The sequence below is a fragment of the Enoplosus armatus genome, chromosome 20 (genome assembly GCF_043641665.1).
Source record: "Enoplosus armatus isolate fEnoArm2 chromosome 20, fEnoArm2.hap1, whole genome shotgun sequence".
Classification (NCBI taxonomy): domain Eukaryota; kingdom Metazoa; phylum Chordata; class Actinopteri; order Centrarchiformes; family Enoplosidae; genus Enoplosus; species Enoplosus armatus.
Window position 1 is genome coordinate 13,702,776 of NC_092199.1, and position 17,073 is coordinate 13,719,848.

General features: G+C 43.6%; 4 protein-coding genes across 4 annotated transcripts; 2 read left to right on the forward strand and 2 right to left on the reverse strand.

Moving 5' to 3' along the window:
- Window positions 1–363: 363 nt before the first annotated feature.
- Window positions 364–5,932, forward strand: meiob (meiosis specific with OB-fold). The gene is made up of 13 exons (XM_070927546.1): window positions 364–420; window positions 646–703; window positions 905–1,036; window positions 1,445–1,517; window positions 1,700–1,895; window positions 3,346–3,446; window positions 3,685–3,737; window positions 3,925–4,020; window positions 4,172–4,264; window positions 4,881–5,025; window positions 5,200–5,386; window positions 5,645–5,731; window positions 5,819–5,932. The coding sequence occupies exons 1-13, from the start codon at window positions 364–366 to the stop codon at window positions 5,930–5,932; spliced, it is 1,392 nt and encodes a 463-aa protein (XP_070783647.1).
- Window positions 5,933–6,634: 702 nt separating this feature from the next.
- On the forward strand, window positions 6,635–9,553 carry mlst8 (MTOR associated protein, LST8 homolog (S. cerevisiae)). Its single transcript, XM_070927310.1, has 9 exons — window positions 6,635–6,678; window positions 6,975–7,149; window positions 7,322–7,373; window positions 7,509–7,671; window positions 7,756–7,831; window positions 7,982–8,134; window positions 8,246–8,370; window positions 8,560–8,723; window positions 8,835–9,553. The coding sequence occupies exons 2-9, from the start codon at window positions 7,021–7,023 to the stop codon at window positions 8,951–8,953; spliced, it is 981 nt and encodes a 326-aa protein (XP_070783411.1). The 5' UTR covers window positions 6,635–6,678; window positions 6,975–7,020; the 3' UTR covers window positions 8,954–9,553.
- Window positions 9,554–10,049: 496 nt separating this feature from the next.
- Window positions 10,050–13,072, reverse strand: bricd5 (BRICHOS domain containing 5). The gene is made up of 6 exons (XM_070927692.1): window positions 13,019–13,072; window positions 12,565–12,702; window positions 12,334–12,483; window positions 12,062–12,169; window positions 10,539–10,689; window positions 10,050–10,144 (listed from the first exon to the last, which is right to left on the reverse strand). The coding sequence occupies exons 1-6, from the start codon at window positions 13,070–13,072 to the stop codon at window positions 10,050–10,052; spliced, it is 696 nt and encodes a 231-aa protein (XP_070783793.1).
- Window positions 13,073–13,664: 592 nt separating this feature from the next.
- Window positions 13,665–16,182, reverse strand: pgp (phosphoglycolate phosphatase). Its single transcript, XM_070927384.1, has 2 exons — window positions 15,474–16,182; window positions 13,665–14,762 (listed from the first exon to the last, which is right to left on the reverse strand). Exons 1-2 carry the CDS (start codon window positions 16,066–16,068, stop codon window positions 14,437–14,439), a joined length of 921 nt encoding a protein of 306 aa, XP_070783485.1. The 5' UTR covers window positions 16,069–16,182; the 3' UTR covers window positions 13,665–14,436.
- Between the last annotated feature and the right edge of the window lie 891 nt (window positions 16,183–17,073).

Genomic DNA, 17,073 nt, shown 5'->3' on the forward strand with positions numbered 1-17,073 from the left:
AGGAAACAGACCCAGGTAAAAAATACACTAATAAAAACAGCAAAATGTCTTAGATATAGCTGAAATTAATCAAACTAGACTAAAAAATCTGATAAAATCCCTCCAGGTTGTTAGTTAGAGCTGTGATAACAGTGAACACGTCAGCTAACATTAGCCTTGTTTCACTATTAGCTAGCTAGTGTGTTCGTTTTAAGCTAAGGTCTCAGGAATTAGCTAGGAAAACCGGAAAGGCTTTAATACTTTTTATCCAGGTGGAATTAAAACCCAAATGTTCACTCTCATTATTTTATTTGTTTTGCCACATTTTACAGAATCCGTGAATGTAATAAAAACTGGATAGGGTTTCATTTATGAACTGACAAAATGGCTGCTCAGACCTACATTGCCATCTCTGAGCTGCATCCCAACTTCTCTCATCCGGTGAGTTCAGTGTCATGTCAGTTAAAGCAATTACATATATTTTTCTTATATGTTTCTTGTAGCATCCCTTAAAACTAAATCAGTGTCTAATAGCGAGGAATAATTGTCTTAAAATGTAGTTGTACACTGGTGGAATGGGATGTATTTCAGGCCTGTTTTTCCCAGTTTGTTTTGTGTCTGTTAAAATATAGTCTGCACGCTCATTGCCCTTGTAATGTTTTTCAGAAAGTGGCAGGCATCATCATTGGGAAAACTGATGTCAAAAGCTTTCCTGACAGAAAAAGTTAGTATCTCTTGATATTAGTGCACCTCAGCTGTTACTTTCAATGACAAATTCCCCCAGCAGCACTGCACGACAGTGTCTTGTGCACAAGCCCCCTCTTCTGGAGAACAGATGAATCAATATCCCTTCTCTGAACTTTTCTCTCGGCTTCCTTTCCACTGCAACTGCAATACTAACCAAACCTTGATGTCTGAATTGCAGATATTGGTACAGACAGGTTCACTTTTGGCTTCACCGTTAAGGACTCACCTGATTTCTTCATTAATGTGACAGCCTGGGGAAACGATGGATACATTATTGGGCTCTCCAGCAGCTTCAGCATCGGAGACTGTGGTGAGAAAGTCACTCTTAAAATGCCTTAAAAATCCTTGAGTATGTGCGGATTTGGCAAAAATATGTGTGTAATTTTTTACCAATATTCAGTTTCCAGATTCACGAACATAGCACAACATTAGGCTTTAGTCATGTCCAGCTTAGACCAGTGTCTTATTTAAAATGTGAGTGTTTGAATGTCATCAAATTAAGCCTAGGAAGTCACTGCTCTTGATTGTAAAATTATTAATTGCTGTAAAATGTATATCTTACATCTTTACTTGTATAATGAAAATCAAGCTACACAAAACATCTTTATTGAAAAAACAATGTAGTAACAAGATCATTTTAAAAACATTTAATAACTTTAAATCTAAAGCTAAAAGATAAACTTAATGACACAAATGTTTTTCTTCTTATTTTTTCCAGTTGTCATTGAAAATCCTTTAGTTTCCTGCAAAGACCCAGAGAAAGGGGAGAGATTCTGTCCTACAACACCAAGGTAATTAACACTTAACACACAGATGTTGTAGAAGAATCATAGTCTTCATCATGGGGCTTTTAGATAGCTGAAGGCGAGTGAGTTTAACACTGTTAAACTGTGTTAAATATGATGTAACTATGTATAATGTCTGATGACAAAGCACTCGCTTGTTCAAAGGCAGCCTGTATCTTCTGTCTCAGCCTTTACAGGCTGCTGGTGACGGAGGCTCATTCTCAGGTGTTTCTGTGTGCTGACATGGACACCATCGACAGGCTGCTGCCACTCATCCACCTGCCGGGGAAGGACCCCAGAGATTTCTACTCTCTGGGAGACATTGTGGCCAACGGGCAGAGGCTGGATGGCACTGTGATAAATATACTGGCTGCAGTGAAGTCGGTAGGGCACTTTAAGGCCACAGTCTTTCAATTATTTAATAGTATTAAAGGAGAGGTTCAACTTTAATACATTCACACTCTTATGTATCAGTTTCTAGGAGTTATTTTTACTGTCTTTTAATGAACTCATTCAGTGTGCCCACATTTCCATCAACCTGCCTCATCTTTCACTTACGTAAGTTGTTTCCTACTCATCCCAGAATGCCTTTCTGTACACATGAAGAGATGTGTGTTTTTCATCATTTTACAGGGGGGTAGGCAGACTTTGTTACGTAACCGAACGCTGGCTCAGACATAAAAGTGGTATCAATCTTCTAATCCAACTCTCCGCCACAAAGCAAATAGGTGTATTTCCCAAAATGTTTCCAGAACTATTCCCTTAAGTTTCATACTTTACTGACAACATGTCCACTTATATGCAACATTTGATTACTTTTAATAGTGGTCTGTTAAATCCACTGGGACTAATATTCAGAATCATGGTACAGCTTTGTTCATGTTTGGCTAAGAAGAAAAAGACACCTTATAGCTGCCTCATTAGAGTGTTTCAGAGTGGATGTTTCCTTTAAGGGGACGTGTGCTGAGTCATCAGTTTGTGTTTTTAGTGCTTTATTTTTTTAACCCCCCCCCCCCCCTTTATTTAAATTTATAGCATGTTTATATGATCAACTTATTAAAAACAAAATCAGTTTGAATCCTGCTGGGCAGATCTTGGTGGGCCAACGGTCACGATTTAAATAATTAAATAAATAAATAAAATAAGTGCTGGTTGTTGAATCAAACATGGTTCAAACTGGTTTTTTTATTGATTCTTGAGGTGTTTGTCAAACAGGGAATGTGAGGGAAATTGATAAACTCGTTGAGAAACCAAAATGCATTTTCCAACTTTTACACACACTGATTGCATTAGATGGTGGTTTTTCAGCTGTCCTTCTCTCCACAGTAGGCTCAACTATGGTGGAAAATGGGCTGTTAAATTTTCCTTAGCTGAAAAACAACATTAACAAGAAGGGAAGGGTTGTTAAAGAGTGGTCCGATGTAACATTGTGAAAGTCAGTCATGGAAAAGTCATGGAACCTGTCACTGAGGCCACGGTGGGAAGCCTGATAAGCACTGAGTGAGATGTTGTTAACAATGAGTTTGGATGCTGAGCAAATATTTATCCGGTTAAAACAAGTTTGAAAAAGTTTTCTAAATTGACTGAATTCATATCTTCATATTCATATCTCCTTAAATTGCCTAATAGACTACATTGTGTGTGTTTTGTCTGTGTGGTTACATGGTGGTATGTTGTTTGGCTTGAACACCAACTTACCATAATGGCCCTAAAGACATGCCTCAGAGTTCAGAGAGAGGCCAGACCCTGCACTTAATGTCACTGCGGGGTTTTCTTCTGCAGGAAGGGAAGATATTCTGATAGGAACTTCAGATGATTGTGTTTACATTTTCAGATCGGAGAGCTGAAGCTGTTCACCACTTCAGACAGACGTAAAGGGCAGAGGCTGGAAGCGAAGCTCTTTGATGACTCCGTCCCTTCCTTCCCTCTCGTCTGGTGCGTCACGCTCCTTTATTCATTTGGAAAATGAAAATGAATAAAGATTTATTTCTTGTGTTGCTTTTGTGCCATATTCCATCTCATTGGCCCCTTGGATCCCCTCCGTGTATCTTTAGGTTCCCGCAAATTTACTCTGGTGACATGAAGCTTTAGATTAACCTGCTGAACTCCATGTGTGTTTGATATTCACTGTGCGCTCCCCTGAGTAACTCCCTGACCTCTGTTCCACTCACAGCTGGGACAGAGAAGCCATTCAGCTCGTGCAAACTTTGATACCCAAGGAGACGGGTAGGTTAACAGCTGCTGCTCGTTCTCAGCCACAAAATGAATCTTTATTTGACTGTTATTCCTGCCTGTCGTGTCCCATTAACATACTGCACTGTAGAGAAACAAGGAAGTGGATATCTGAGCTGTAACTGTGTGTTTACGTTAAAGATAACTTACTGTTGTTTTAACTTTTATTCTTCATTCAAAGTGCTCTTCATAGCCGATGCAAAGATTAACTTTGACAGCTTTCGCAACAGCATGGCAGCAACCGTTAACTCGAAAACCATCATCACCGTCAATCCTGGTAAGACATCACACCGACATCTACAAAACATAAGATCCAACATAACCGTCCATTGTGCAAAATGCCATTTTGGGAAACCAACCAACCAGCAATACCAATATCATCTTCCTGCTGTGCAAGTAGAGTATAGTCAGTAATAATTTGCTCTCAGACACCAGAGAGGCCAGCCTGCTGTTCAGCTACGCTAAAGAAGTGTCTGAGTCTGGTGCTCTGGATCAAGATGAGAAGTCAGAAGATGTTCCTGGTAGGTTATAGTGAAGAGTCCCTCTCATCCTGATACTGTTAGTATTACGAGTAGAAGCCTCGTTGGATCTTGATGTAAAATGTTCTTTGTATTTTAGGCCTCAGCTCTTATTTTTCCTACTTTTGTCTTTTCTTTCTCACTTTTAAATTTCCCCTTGGCTCATGATGGTAATAGACACTGCATTATGTACTGTAATTGCCCTCCATGATACAGGTCAAATCTAGTGGACAATGATCAAGTTCTAGGCGTGATTATGGCTAAAATCATATTTTTGTGCTTTAAAAGGATAAGTCTTCTGTTGTTCTATATTGTTCTTACTGTCAACCAATCCCATGAAAAGACAAAACTTGAACATGTAGCTTGTTCTCTCTCTGTGTGCCTCAGACTTTGTCCAAAAACTACAGTATTAACAAACACATCGCCATTTGACTTGTCGAAGCCAGTAAATATTGATAGGCGCACAAACGTGCAGTTCCTTTTTTTTTGGTCTTTTCATTGTTGACAATAAAAAACGTAATTTTTTTCAAGTTATCCGATGTGTGACAAGTGCAGCCTGTGTCATTGCCTGTTTAAAGACTGCAGACATGTTTATGTGGTGCTGCGTTTGTCTCTGCAGTGGATTGCATCACTGACGTGTACACAGTGAGCCAGCTGAAGCAGAAGGCCCTGGAGAATCCCGAGGCTTTCTTTGGCATCACATACAGCTTCATCTCCAAGCTCGACCTCGACTCCTCGGTTTCAAAAGTCATCAGGACGCGTTGGTGAGTTCACACAAGTGCACAGAGTGGATGCATCATTGAATAGCTGCTGTATTTACCCCCCCCCCCCCTCACAACTCTGATGTTGTACTTCAATCATTTGAACATGTTGAATGAAATAAATGAGTTTGTCTGCCTCTCATGATGAACTATAAACAATTTTCTCTCCACCCTCAGCTCCAGGTGCAAGTTTCAGGTGGATGCGGACACGCAGAGCTGCAGCAACCAGTTGTGTCCAGGGAGGGATCAGGCCTTTTCAGCCAACACGGGCTTTGACCTGCTGGTGGACTTCACAGACCACACCGGCACCCTGCATGCCTGCACCCTCAGAAGCCCAGTGGCAGAGCAGACACTCGGCTGCACGGTCAGTACCACTTCACAGAGGGATGATTATTCAGCCTCCATTGCACATGTAGTAGCTCCTGTGTGTAGGGATTAAAGAAGACGAGAAGAGAGATGAATACCGGCACGTGTTGAAAATAATAAGAAACGTTAATATCAGGAAATATTTGCTGTTAGTTAAATGTATTTAATCCAATGTCATATTTCATATTTTGCAGTTATAGTAGTTTCAATTCCGACACATGAAAGGCTTATGAGATAAACACTTCATCTGTTGCAGACTGAGGAGTTTACCAGTTTGACTGACGACGAGCGGACGACAATGAAGTGGAAATTTCTTTTGGAGAGATGCAAAATATATGTAAAGGTATTGTAGCTTTTGATTCTATGCTGTGTGGCTGTGTTAGCTATAAAAGCAAATCACGTGCATAAAAAGTCTTATACTATGTTGTAGATACTCCCTTCCACTAAAGTGAGGACTGGGATCAGGGGGGTGGTCCTGGCCTGCTCACTGGCTGACCCCGGAGAGGTGAAACAGCACATGTCTGCCCTGCTGCAGCGGCTGTGATCACAACGCACACTGACTGAGCAGGAAAGCTCATGTTGCAGTTGGCTGCTTTACCTGCTGTGTGGTACTGTTCTGACTGACAGTCATTTATACGTGTGGGCTTTGTGTTTTGTTTATAGCTACAATCTCTGCATTATTTATTTAACTTATTTATTTAAATATATATATTAAAGAATGTACTGTTGGCTTGACTGCTTTTCAAAACTTAAATAAACTAACTTATCAGTTGAAAAACAGTTGTATGTCAATATGTTATGTGTCAGATACATCAATCAACCTTTATTGTTCCATGAAAGGATATTTGATGAGTAGCACCATACTCACAAAAAAGACAATAAGACAATTTTCTCATTTTTAACTTACACTATGTGTAATGTCTGATGACGGTGTCAAAGGACTCGCTTGTTCAAAGGCCTGTATCTTCTGTCCTATATCCATATTAGAGTACACATTTTTTTTACATTTGCTGAATTAAATTTTATACAAGTAATTGCACCCATTCCATCAGTAAAGCAACAGTTATAGGATATTTTGGTACTTCTTTTAACAACAACAACAAACTACAAAACTAACTGTATGAGTTGAATTAGCAGGCTGTCGTCCTGTTGTCCTGCTATGACAAAATCAGTCAGTAGAGGGCAGAAAAGCGCTGATTATCAAAACGGAACTTTTGAAACATCGTCGTATGTTTCTAAGGGAAACATTACGGTGACGTACTGATTTGTCGTCAACACCAGCAACCAAAGGTAATCAAAACTACTTTTATATATACTATATGCATTCCGTTAAGCAGTCGAAATTGTCAAAAAAAAAAAGGCCTACAGTGAAATATCGTTACAGTCACAATGTGTTAGCTTTTAAAGTAGAACCGTTAGCTTACTGTGTGAATTGCCCTTAAACGTAGCTAGGCTGCTTCGCTAACGTTAGCCTGTTCGTTACAAGTTGAATCCTTTATTTCCACAGTGTGACAAAGTTAAACTAAGTTCCTGTGTGAAGTTGACTTTTAACGGCAGTCAGAAAACTGTGTTATATTTCTATGCAGTGCCATACATGCCTCTACTGTGTGCACTGACAGCCAGCAGTCAAGCATGAATGTGAACCAGGGGACGGTGGGCAGCGACCCGGTCATTCTGGCCACGGCTGGATACGACCACACTGTCCGTTTCTGGCAGGCCCACAGCGGGATCTGCACCAGGACAGTCCAGCACCAGGACTCTGTATCCTATTATATATGTGTGTGTTTGTTTGTTTGTTCGTTTGTGTGTGTGTCTGTCAAAGGGAGCTGTTGTTTACTGTGTTTGGAGCAGCTCCAGACAAATCATAACTGAGCAGCAAAACATTATAGACTTATAGACTTAAACAACCCACTTCCTTAACATTTGCTTCCAGCAAGTAAATTCACTGGAGGTCACACCTGACAGGAGTATGATTGCAGCTGCAGGTTGGTAAAGATTTTTTTTTTCTCAAGCCTTCTGCGTACTTCTTATATTAGTGTCATGCTTAATACACAGCTTGGATTGCATCATTAGCTTCAAAGGTGCTGTATTTCACAGTAATTTACACTCCTGCTTTTTAGGTTATCAGCACATCCGTATGTACGACCTGAACTCCAACAACCCCAACCCGGTGATCAACTACGACGGTGTTAGCAAGAACATCACGTCCGTGGGCTTTCATGAAGACGGACGCTGGATGTATACAGGAGGAGAAGACTGCATGGCTCGCATATGGGACCTTAGGTGCTGCGAAGGAAGCTCGCTATGCTAAAACACATTCACTTTGTGTTGAACAAACCTAACTTTGATCCCTGCTGCTCCTCCCAGGTCAAGAAATCTACAGTGTCAGAGGATATTCCAGGTCAATGCACCCATCAACTGTGTGTGCCTGCATCCCAACCAGGTGAGACATTCAATGTGCACTGATTCATAATTCGGTTATACTATAGTAGTCTAGGATGTATGTTTGTTTTTAATGTCATTGTAAGTCAATTAGAGTATTTGCTTACTGCCCAAAAATGTCAGTAACCAGTCAGTGTTGTATGCTTTTCAGGCCGAGCTGATTGTTGGAGACCAGAGTGGAGTCATTCATATCTGGGATCTGAAGACCGACCACAATGAACAGCTGATCCCTGAGCCAGAGGTCTCGGTCAACTCGGTTCACATTGACCCAGATGCCAGTTACATGGCAGCGGTCAACAGCTCGGTCAGTACCCAAACAGTCTGAAAAGGGCGCTGTTTGTTGATACTTCTGAGTGTAAAGTTACATTAAATGACTAAAGCAGCCTCCTTTTGATCCTTTTGTTCTCCTCAACAGGGAAACTGTTATGTGTGGAACCTTGCCGGAGGCATCGGAGATGAGGTGACTCAGCTCATTCCCAAGACTAAGATCCCTGCACACAAACGCTACTCCCTCCGCTGCAAGTTTAGCCCTGATTCCACGTGAGTGCCCCTTCTCCCCTACACACTGTAAATCTTTCCCTGCTTGTTAATTCTTGAATAACAATAATGTTATTGTAGCTGTAAAAAGCTTGAGTTCAGTTGATTTGTACCACATCTGCTCCATTGGAGACTTATTAATTGTGACTGCTTTAAAAGAAAGTTAGTTTTCGTGTTTGTCGTCGCATCCAGTCTGTTGGCCACCTGCTCAGCAGACCAGACCTGTAAGATCTGGAGGACGTCCAATTTCTCACTGATGACGGAGCTGAGCATCAAGAGCAACAATCCCGGAGAGACGTCCAGAGGCTGGATGTGGGATTGTGCTTTCTCTGGAGACTCCCAATATATTGTCACTGGTCAGTGCATGAGCCCTGGCCAATGGGCTATCACTACAATGCAATGTCAGTATACTAACATCAAAACCGTTCTAGAATGACTCACCTTCTGACTCTTGTTTCCGTCCATAGCCTCCTCAGACAACCTGGCTCGTCTGTGGTGCGTGGAGACCGGGGAGATCAAGAGGGAATACAGCGGCCACCAGAAGGCCGTGGTTTGTCTGGCCTTCAATGACAGTGTGCTGGGCTGAAGAGGAGGAGGAAAGAGATGAAGAGACAGGAGGTGGCAGACAGTCTGTGCAGAGGCGGAACAAGGACCGAAAAGCAATGGACTCTTTGGAAAATGTGCCTCAATTCCTAGAGGTGCGGTTGGCTTTAATGGGAATTATTAAAAAGTCTCCCAGAAATGATCATCCTGTGTTTGAACATTATGATGAATCTCAGCTGTGTGTGTGTCCCAGGATGTCTACAATGCTCTTCCTGGCCAGATGCCTGTAAATATTCAGCCTAGCAGCCAGGCCAGAGCGTACATTCATTGAGTAAAGTCCAGCTTAAAAGGCCAAGCACACCGTGTTGCGGTCAGACAGGAAACTATCTGTACCAACACACAGCATAGAAGTTCTGATGAAAATACAGGATAATATTCATCAAGTACCCTTTATGTTTTTAACTCCATCACTCACACAACAGGAGATCCTTATTTATAGTGCACCATATTTATTGTATCAAAAGGACCACATTATTCATATGGATGTGCTATGTAAATTATTCATCTCTCATGTGTGATACGTATTATTCATGTGATTCTCTTGACTCTTAGTGTCGAGAGAAAATGATGTACAGAAAGTGATTCCACAGTAAAGTCTTTTGAGTTTTGTCATTCTCTTTCTTTTTTTTCAGCCTAATGAAGAAAAATAGGCCGAAGTTACACAACAGTCTTTTATTGGACAGATAAAAACAGTCTCGTTGCAACAGGAACGGTTACACATAATTACGCTGCAGCAGTGGGTTACAGGAAATACAATTAGAGGCACGTACAAAAAAGGGGATCTTTCTTCTGTAATCTCTGAGGTGTGCCACCAGAGAGGGTATTACACATGAAGAGAGTGACGATGGGGCTTTGGCGATAACCGTGACAGCCTGTCTCCATCTCTTCTCTCTCGGAAGGATGGAAATGGACTGGGAGGGTTGGCTGCTTCACTGGTTTACTGGCGGCTGTATGGCACAAAGGAAACAGTCAAAGCTGGCTTTTGTTCTGTTGTTTTTTCTTTTTTCTTGTAGAGGGAGCTAAAAAGACAACTTTGTTTCCCTGATCTTTTGCTGGGAGGACAGGAGGAGAATGCACAGTCACTCTGGCAGGTAGTAGAAGCACACGGACACGCAGATGTTGCTGGGAAAGCAGATGTCGATGCAGAAGTAGACCAGCCTCTGTTTGCCCGGTCCTGAAAACAACACAGAGAAAAACAGATTTATACATGATGCACATTTTGTGAACACGACCTCACTGTGGAGACGCGCCATCATAGTGGAGTAACAGCTTTAAGGCATGAATGATAACTATTTGATCAGCTAATTTAAAATGATGGATTGAATTAGTCTCAAAATCCCTGTCCCTATTTATTTTTTGGCAATATTTACAATTTACAATGTATGGTCTAAAAGCAGCCTGATTATTGTATGGTATTAAAGCTACGTCGGTATGGGGGAAACGAGTATCGCCAGCTCTACTTTCAGTAGAGTGCCCATGCTGCCCAAACCTTGTCCTTTTTTTGTACATGACATTTGATGTTTATGTCAAAGCAATCTTTTCTAAAATACAAGTCAGGCTGTTCTCACCCTCTGCCCTCCTGGTCCAGTGGACGGACCCGTCCCGACACAGAGCCCGGAGAGGCTCCTCCAGCGTGGACACATCCACCTGACTGGCTGCCAGCACTCCCAGGAACTCCGTCTGCCTCTGGGTCTCATTCCCAGACAGCTGGAACTGACTCTGCCAAGGACAGTATCGCAACATGTCAACAGAAAATCATCAACAGACCAAGAGGTTTGTCCTGTGCAGGAATGAATAGAGACTCTGAAGCTGCAGTGTCATTTAATAAGTGTGAGAAATCATATTCAACTCACGGTGACATAGTAAGATGAATAAATTGGAATCAAAACAAAGGAGATATGAAGAAGAAAACTAAGACTGAAACTCAAGCTGCTATTAGCCCGATATCCTCACCGATGAGGTCAACATGGCTGTATATTTGCGCTCTTATTTGTCACAAAGGCCGTGTGTAATTGCACCACTTACACCTCTGATTGGCTCTGATAGTGAACCACTTAAACTACTGTTATGCTCGAGTGGGTCACGTAACAACCAGTGTTCCTCTGCTGCAGAAGACCAAGAGGACCATTGTGCTGCGGAGTAGAGGGACAAACTCTCCTATCATAGATTAAATGACCACCATCAACTGCTAGGTCTGAATGCTGAGGGGCTGTATGAGACATGTGACACCACGAGACAGGATCACAACAAAACGCACAGAGACTTTTGAGGCTTTTGATGCATGGAAATGGGCTATTGTGAAAAAAAAGATGATAAGGCAGAGAAACAGAAGTCCATCTCAGTTTCCCTGCAAGGTCTCTGGTCTTCATTTAAACCACAGCCACGGCCATTCACCCGCTCATATCGTCAAATCACAATTAAGAATCAGATCATATCTGAGGGCAACAGGGCTCAATTCAGAATAGACTATGGACAACAATATTAGAGCTCCAGGTATTTGCCACAAAGCAGATACACACAGGCCCTTCGCTGGCTAACTAAAGCACCGGGCTGTGTTTTAATCCAACAGAGGAGTTTTAAAAGCCAAAAAGCCCTCACACAGAGTGGCCATTGTGCCCACTCCAGGGCTCAGGCTGGCTGCCGTAGCCTCCTGTAAGGAGATCCCGGGCACGCTGAGGGGGCCTGGAGGGATCAGATGTGCTGAGGAATTCAGCCGTGGAGGCGAGAGAGGAAGACTATACTTGCTCTTCAAGGCCCTGTGCGCTTCACCCCGCTCGGACTGTGCGGACCTGCGAGGAAGTCATGCAAAACCTATGAAACCCAGCAGGTCCCGGCTCAGTGGCGCATTACTTCTGGGATGAGGCTAAGAGTCACGGTCAGAAATGCCAGTTCACACATTAGCGAGGCAGCGACTTTAGAAACACCTGGCAGAGCTAAAAGGGCAACCCCAAGTTTCTTTTTCTTCATTTGCCCTTTGGTGCGTTTACATGTTGAGCTTTGTGGTCTCGCATATCCCGAACGCAATGAGGGAGGCCCTATCATATAACATGGCCACTCAGTTCTCACGTGCTGAAATGTCGCCGCCCGTTACCTTGTGTGTTGACTCGTGGAGGAGGGAGTGCACATTGTCATAGTCAGACTTCTCCATCTTTCGCAGGAAGCAGCTCTCCTGTTCCACAGGTTTGTAACATATCAAACCCTGCAACACAACGGCAGACAGTCAGACATCTTTATCATCATGATCTGCAGACCTTCCACCAATCACACAGTTTGTGAAAACAGTCAGAAAGCCGAGGCACACCATGTGGCTTGTGTCATATTGGTTAAAACACATTCAATCTCATGCATATCCCCTAGACGTACATGCTTGGTATCAAAGAGCACGGTGGACGTCTGATTTGCCTGCGAGGTCACAGAAAAGGTCACCAGGTCGTTCTGCTGGTCCACAACGGCTGACTGGTTGATCAGAACTCCAGTCTGATCTGGGACTGTGATTCTGACAATCTGTGAAGACTACAAAAGCAAACACTGATTAATGTAAGCGATGAGGATTTCGGGTAGAAATAGGGGGTTCTGGCTGGTGTGGTGACAGACCTGAGAGTGAGGCTGCGACAGCCCCAGGTGCCCCGTCAAACTGAGGGCAATGATGACCAGGAGCAGAGAGGCTGAGAGGCTGACCCAGAATGCCTTGTGTGGGAAGTGGGACTGGGAGGACGCAGCAGAGCCCCCATCCTGAAGAGATGTTTCCACACGCAACCAGCGACAAGCCATTTAAACAGTGCTTGACTTTCCGGTATGAAACGTAAACATCAGACTGTAGCATGCTAAGAAACTAACACCAGCCTCCAGCCGAATTTATGTACATTTTGACTGACCACGGAGAATTGAACTTAAAGCAATATCTGGAAGTTACATTCTATTATGCAACAGTTACTGGCTTGTAATGTGGCCACTGTGGCTGGATTTGCATGTATGTAAAAAAAAAGTGTCCAGCCTCGACCGCTCTGTCCTCAGTCAGTAGCTGTTGTTTAAATTAAAAGCTGCTTACCGTGCACTGTGCTTCCTCCAAACGATTGTCTGAATGTTTCCAACACCTCACCATCCTGTGTCCTGTGACGGCTCCTCACTCTGTCTGCTCCCTTGTCGCAGCTATCGGCATGGAGCTGTGGTCATGACCAGCGCTGACTGAGACTCAATACACCTGGCCAGCTTCTCTTTGTCCCTGCAGACCTCAGACCCCCCCCCCCCCCCCTTCCTCCCCTTCCTCCCCTTCCTCCTCCTCCTTTGGGCTCACTGTTTCCCTCCTAAAACACCCACTTTACACAAAACCCTGAATCTTGCCAAACTCAATTTTCAAGTTTTGTCTTCCTGCAATTTCCTCCTTTTTGTATGTCTTCCCTAATATGACTTAATATGCCTCTCTAACATGATCTGTCTTTCCATTGCCCCTCACTCAAACATGCACTTACACGAGAGGAATTGGCTGCTCTCCCCAGCCCGGACAATGGACAAAGGGGGTGAGGCGGGCGCAGCTTGGAAAGCCTCTCTCATCAGGAGAGAGGTGATACTCTACTCTGCTCTCACTGTTGCAGCGTCCAGCCGATGACAGCCCAAGGTGACTTTAAGCACAGGACTTAGAGGGAAGCTTGCTGTGTGTTCACTTTGAACGCAAAGCCACAGAGAGTACACGCTGATTTAGTGAAGATAGTTTGTTTTATTACATATTTGAGCATTGCTTTCAGTGATCCGGGGAGTCAAGAACAAGTCGGAATAAAAACAGATGGTAAAAGGAAGATTGAAAAACATGTATTCTGTTCATCGCTGTTTCACTAATGCACTGACAAACCTGGGTATCATTGCACCATCCCATGAATGTTACTGCAAATGTATGAGGTGTGTAAAACATATTAAACACAGAAAGCTCAAGTCAGACCAGTTCAGTGCCTTTTAGCCTCGTTCTGTGCCTGTTATTGATAAGACTTTCATAAAACAGAGCTGTAAACCTCAACACACTATATTGTACTGTTGACACATCTTGTGTGCTCATTTCTCTCCTTGAGTTTGACTTGTAGTTGCTTAAGAGGAGATTGCATTACAGACCGTGTAAGGGCCTTTAGAGTGCACTCACCTCACTCCTTTACCAAAAAAGGAACATAAACTCCACTCACTTAGTAACTAAATAAACTCTTTAACACTTACATTGCATTGAAACAATACTGGAAATTATTGTTCTTATTTTATTAATATAAATCATCACTATCTTGTTAAATCGGCAGGTTTTAATAATGTTTTAGTTTAATGTCTCCTCTGTCACACAGCAGCTAGCTCCTCGGTTGTGACTTTGTTGTAGAGATGATTTTAATCTTAATAAAAAAGTATTCCCTTTTAGAAGACAGTGCAGCCTGGCATGTGACCCCTGATCACAGAAGCTGGACTATCACATAGCTACACTTAAGTCCAGAGGTTTCAGCCCTGCAGAGCTGGAAGGAGGTCTGCGATGCTCTCCACGTAATAATCCGGCACCATCCCCTGCCTCTCCACGCAGCCACTCTTCTGATGGGCCTCGGCGTCCGCCACCGTGCTGACCCCCGTGAGGGTGAGGAGGGTCTTCAGGCCGCAGTTGGAGCCCAGCATGATGTCCGTGTCGAGGCGGTCGCCCACCATCAGGCAGCGGTCGGGGTCCACGCCGAACTGGGAGGCCACGCAGTCGAACATGAAGTGGTTGGGTTTGCCCACCGTCTGGGCCTGGCACTGGGCCGCTGTCTCGACGGCCTGCAGCAGGCAACCTGTACCTGGGAGGAGGAGGACGAGGAGGGTCAGAGGATGAGGGGACATGTTACTCAATTCAATTGACAGTTTCATTTACCTTTACCAACCCACTTGGATCAAAATCTGAGTTGTTGTGGAGCTTGAAATTAGGTTGGCTGATCACTGTATCAGTCAAGTCAGCTTTTTGCGAATTCAGTTTATGGTGCAGACACTGTTTGATCCCATAGGTAATGTAAGGCCTTATTTTGTTGTCAAAAATGAAATGTCAACTTTGAGATATTTCTGTCATTTGATGGATGTTGGCGCAGAGGAGCTCGCAGATTCAGACTGGTAGGCGTCAACACTTCCTATTTGGAAATATTCTGCATACCTACTAGAACACATTTAAAAAACATGCCTTTGTGTCCTGGACAAAGGCATGTTTTTGTGGTGTGTGGTATTTTAAGCAGGATTCAGTGTGCTTTTCTTGAGCTTCTATGCAGGTTTGAGTGTATGAGTACATTAGCAATAAGCCTCAGCTCTCTGGTCATCCTAGCCTTGACACAACTGAGCAAAAACTTACATACAACATACTGACACAACAAGATTAGCCTTTAAATGAATGATTCACGTGCATTTCACATGACAAAATAAATGATATATATGATCATATATTTCGACAAACAAAACAAAGTGAGCGGTGTGTTAATCTGCTTTAAGCCACTGCCTTGTGTGTCTCCAGTGAGTGTCCCTACCTGGGACAGCCTTGCCTCCCTCCAGGGGCAGCCTGGTGTCCCTGTTGGTTCCCACAAACAGACAGCCCGGCTGGGTCAGGTACTGCAAGGCTCGGTTCAGCTTCATGTAACTGAAGTGTTCATCGAAACCGACCACCACCGCCTTCACCTCGGGATCCAGAGGCACGTTGACCCAGTCGGCCTGCTTCCCGAAGATGTGGTCCGGTCCCACGCCGGTCTGCTGGATCCCCACCGCCTCCAGCTCCTGCTTCATCGCGTTGCTTCCCACCAGGTACACTTTGCCCTCCAGCTTGCACACAGTCTTCAGGTACATGGCGGAGCAGTACGCGGTCCCGAACACCTCTTCTTCCTTCACGTTGAACCCCAACGTGGACATTTTGTCGACGTACATCTTCCTCGTCTTGCTGCTGTTGTTGGTGACGAAGAAGACCTTCTTCCCGTTTTCCTTGAGGAGGTTTATGACTTGAGGGGCTCCGGGGACGGCCTGGTCCCCCCGCCAGATGACCCCGTCGCAGTCAAACAGGACGCTGTCCACCGAGTCCAGCAGTTGTTTGACCAGCGCTCCGCTCAGCCGTTTGCATTTTGACCCAGACATCAGGGAAGAGTTAAACTGAGCCGTCACGCGCTGTCAGATTTAAAAACGGCCGGTACGAACCCTTAACGTTACTGCACGCTGCTTTCCCAACCGAGCACGTTAGCTAGAGCTGTCATAAAGTACGGTAGTACTGTGTGTAGAAACGCCCTGACTTTGTGGCAAGTGACGACCGGTTTGGTTAAATAAGTGTAGCGCTGAAATCCACCGGAGAGAAATTCTGACCTTCCACAGAGTGTTGCATCAATTCTGCGGTTACTTCCGCACCGGCTTAAAGGGACAGGAACAGCACACCAACGAGTCCAGTCCCACCTCCAGGCACGCTTCTGTCACTACGCACTGCTCACAACCTGTATCTGTCCAGAAAAGGACGGAGGCATATTACACCTGGGTATTCTATGCTACAGAGGCCAAAAAAAGACTAGTATATTATAAGTTATCGTCGTTGCATCAAACTACAGCTCCCATGAGCCTTTAGGCAAGTCAATGGGAAAGCATGTTTAATGCTAAAGAAAGCTATATCTATGGTGGCCCTGAGGTGGAAAACACAACAGCAAATTAAACACAAACAGATAAAACACTACAAGATTTCACAAAAGAGAAAACTTGTCAGATAATACATCAACAAAACAGACATTACATATAACACATGACCAAAACAGAAAACACATTAACAAAACAGAACATGTTCATGTGTTTTATGTAACATTGCTGTGTTTTGTAAAATGTTGTGATTTATTTTGTTAGTGTCTCGTCCAGTGTGTTGTGTTTTCCATCTCCGGCCCGCCGCATTTATGTAAATGTAGGTTCCATTTTTGCTTCTGGGGATGTCCAACTAGCAGAGGTGTGTGTTGTTCATAAAACTAATGAATGGCCTCATTGACCTCCTGACACAGAATTTTAACTTTAGAATTAATTTCGTAAATAATTTCATTATTTATATAAATATAAATTCTCCTGAAGTTACAATTGTTGACATCCACATAATCCATAATTTCATTAAATTAT

Excerpts from the sequence above, each read along its gene's own strand:
- mlst8 (XM_070927310.1), top strand. The coding sequence starts at position 7,021 with ATGAATGTGAACCAGGGGACGGTGGGCAGCGACCCGGTCATTCTGGCC. Across the intron at positions 7,374-7,508 it reads GAGTATGATTGCAGCTGCAG|GTTATCAGCACATCCGTATG; the intron begins GTTGGTAAAGAT and ends CCTGCTTTTTAG. Across the intron at positions 8,371-8,559 it reads AAGTTTAGCCCTGATTCCAC|TCTGTTGGCCACCTGCTCAG; the intron begins GTGAGTGCCCCT and ends CGTCGCATCCAG.
- meiob (XM_070927546.1), top strand. The coding sequence starts at position 364 with ATGGCTGCTCAGACCTACATTGCCATCTCTGAGCTGCATCCCAACTTC. Across the intron at positions 1,037-1,444 it reads CTTCAGCATCGGAGACTGTG|TTGTCATTGAAAATCCTTTA; the intron begins GTGAGAAAGTCA and ends TATTTTTTCCAG. Across the intron at positions 3,447-3,684 it reads CCTTCCTTCCCTCTCGTCTG|CTGGGACAGAGAAGCCATTC; the intron begins GTGCGTCACGCT and ends TTCCACTCACAG.
- pgp (XM_070927384.1), bottom strand. The coding sequence starts at position 16,068 with ATGTCTGGGTCAAAATGCAAACGGCTGAGCGGAGCGCTGGTCAAACAA. Across the intron at positions 14,763-15,473 it reads GGGAGGCAAGGCTGTCCCAG|GTACAGGTTGCCTGCTGCAG; the intron begins GTAGGGACACTC and ends TCCTCCTCCCAG.
- bricd5 (XM_070927692.1), bottom strand. The coding sequence starts at position 13,072 with ATGGTGAGGTGTTGGAAACATTCAGACAATCGTTTGGAGGAAGCACAG. Across the intron at positions 12,484-12,564 it reads TGTCGCAGCCTCACTCTCAG|TCTTCACAGATTGTCAGAAT; the intron begins GTCTGTCACCAC and ends TTGCTTTTGTAG. Across the intron at positions 10,145-10,538 it reads CTGGACCAGGAGGGCAGAGG|GACCGGGCAAACAGAGGCTG; the intron begins GTGAGAACAGCC and ends TGTTGTTTTCAG.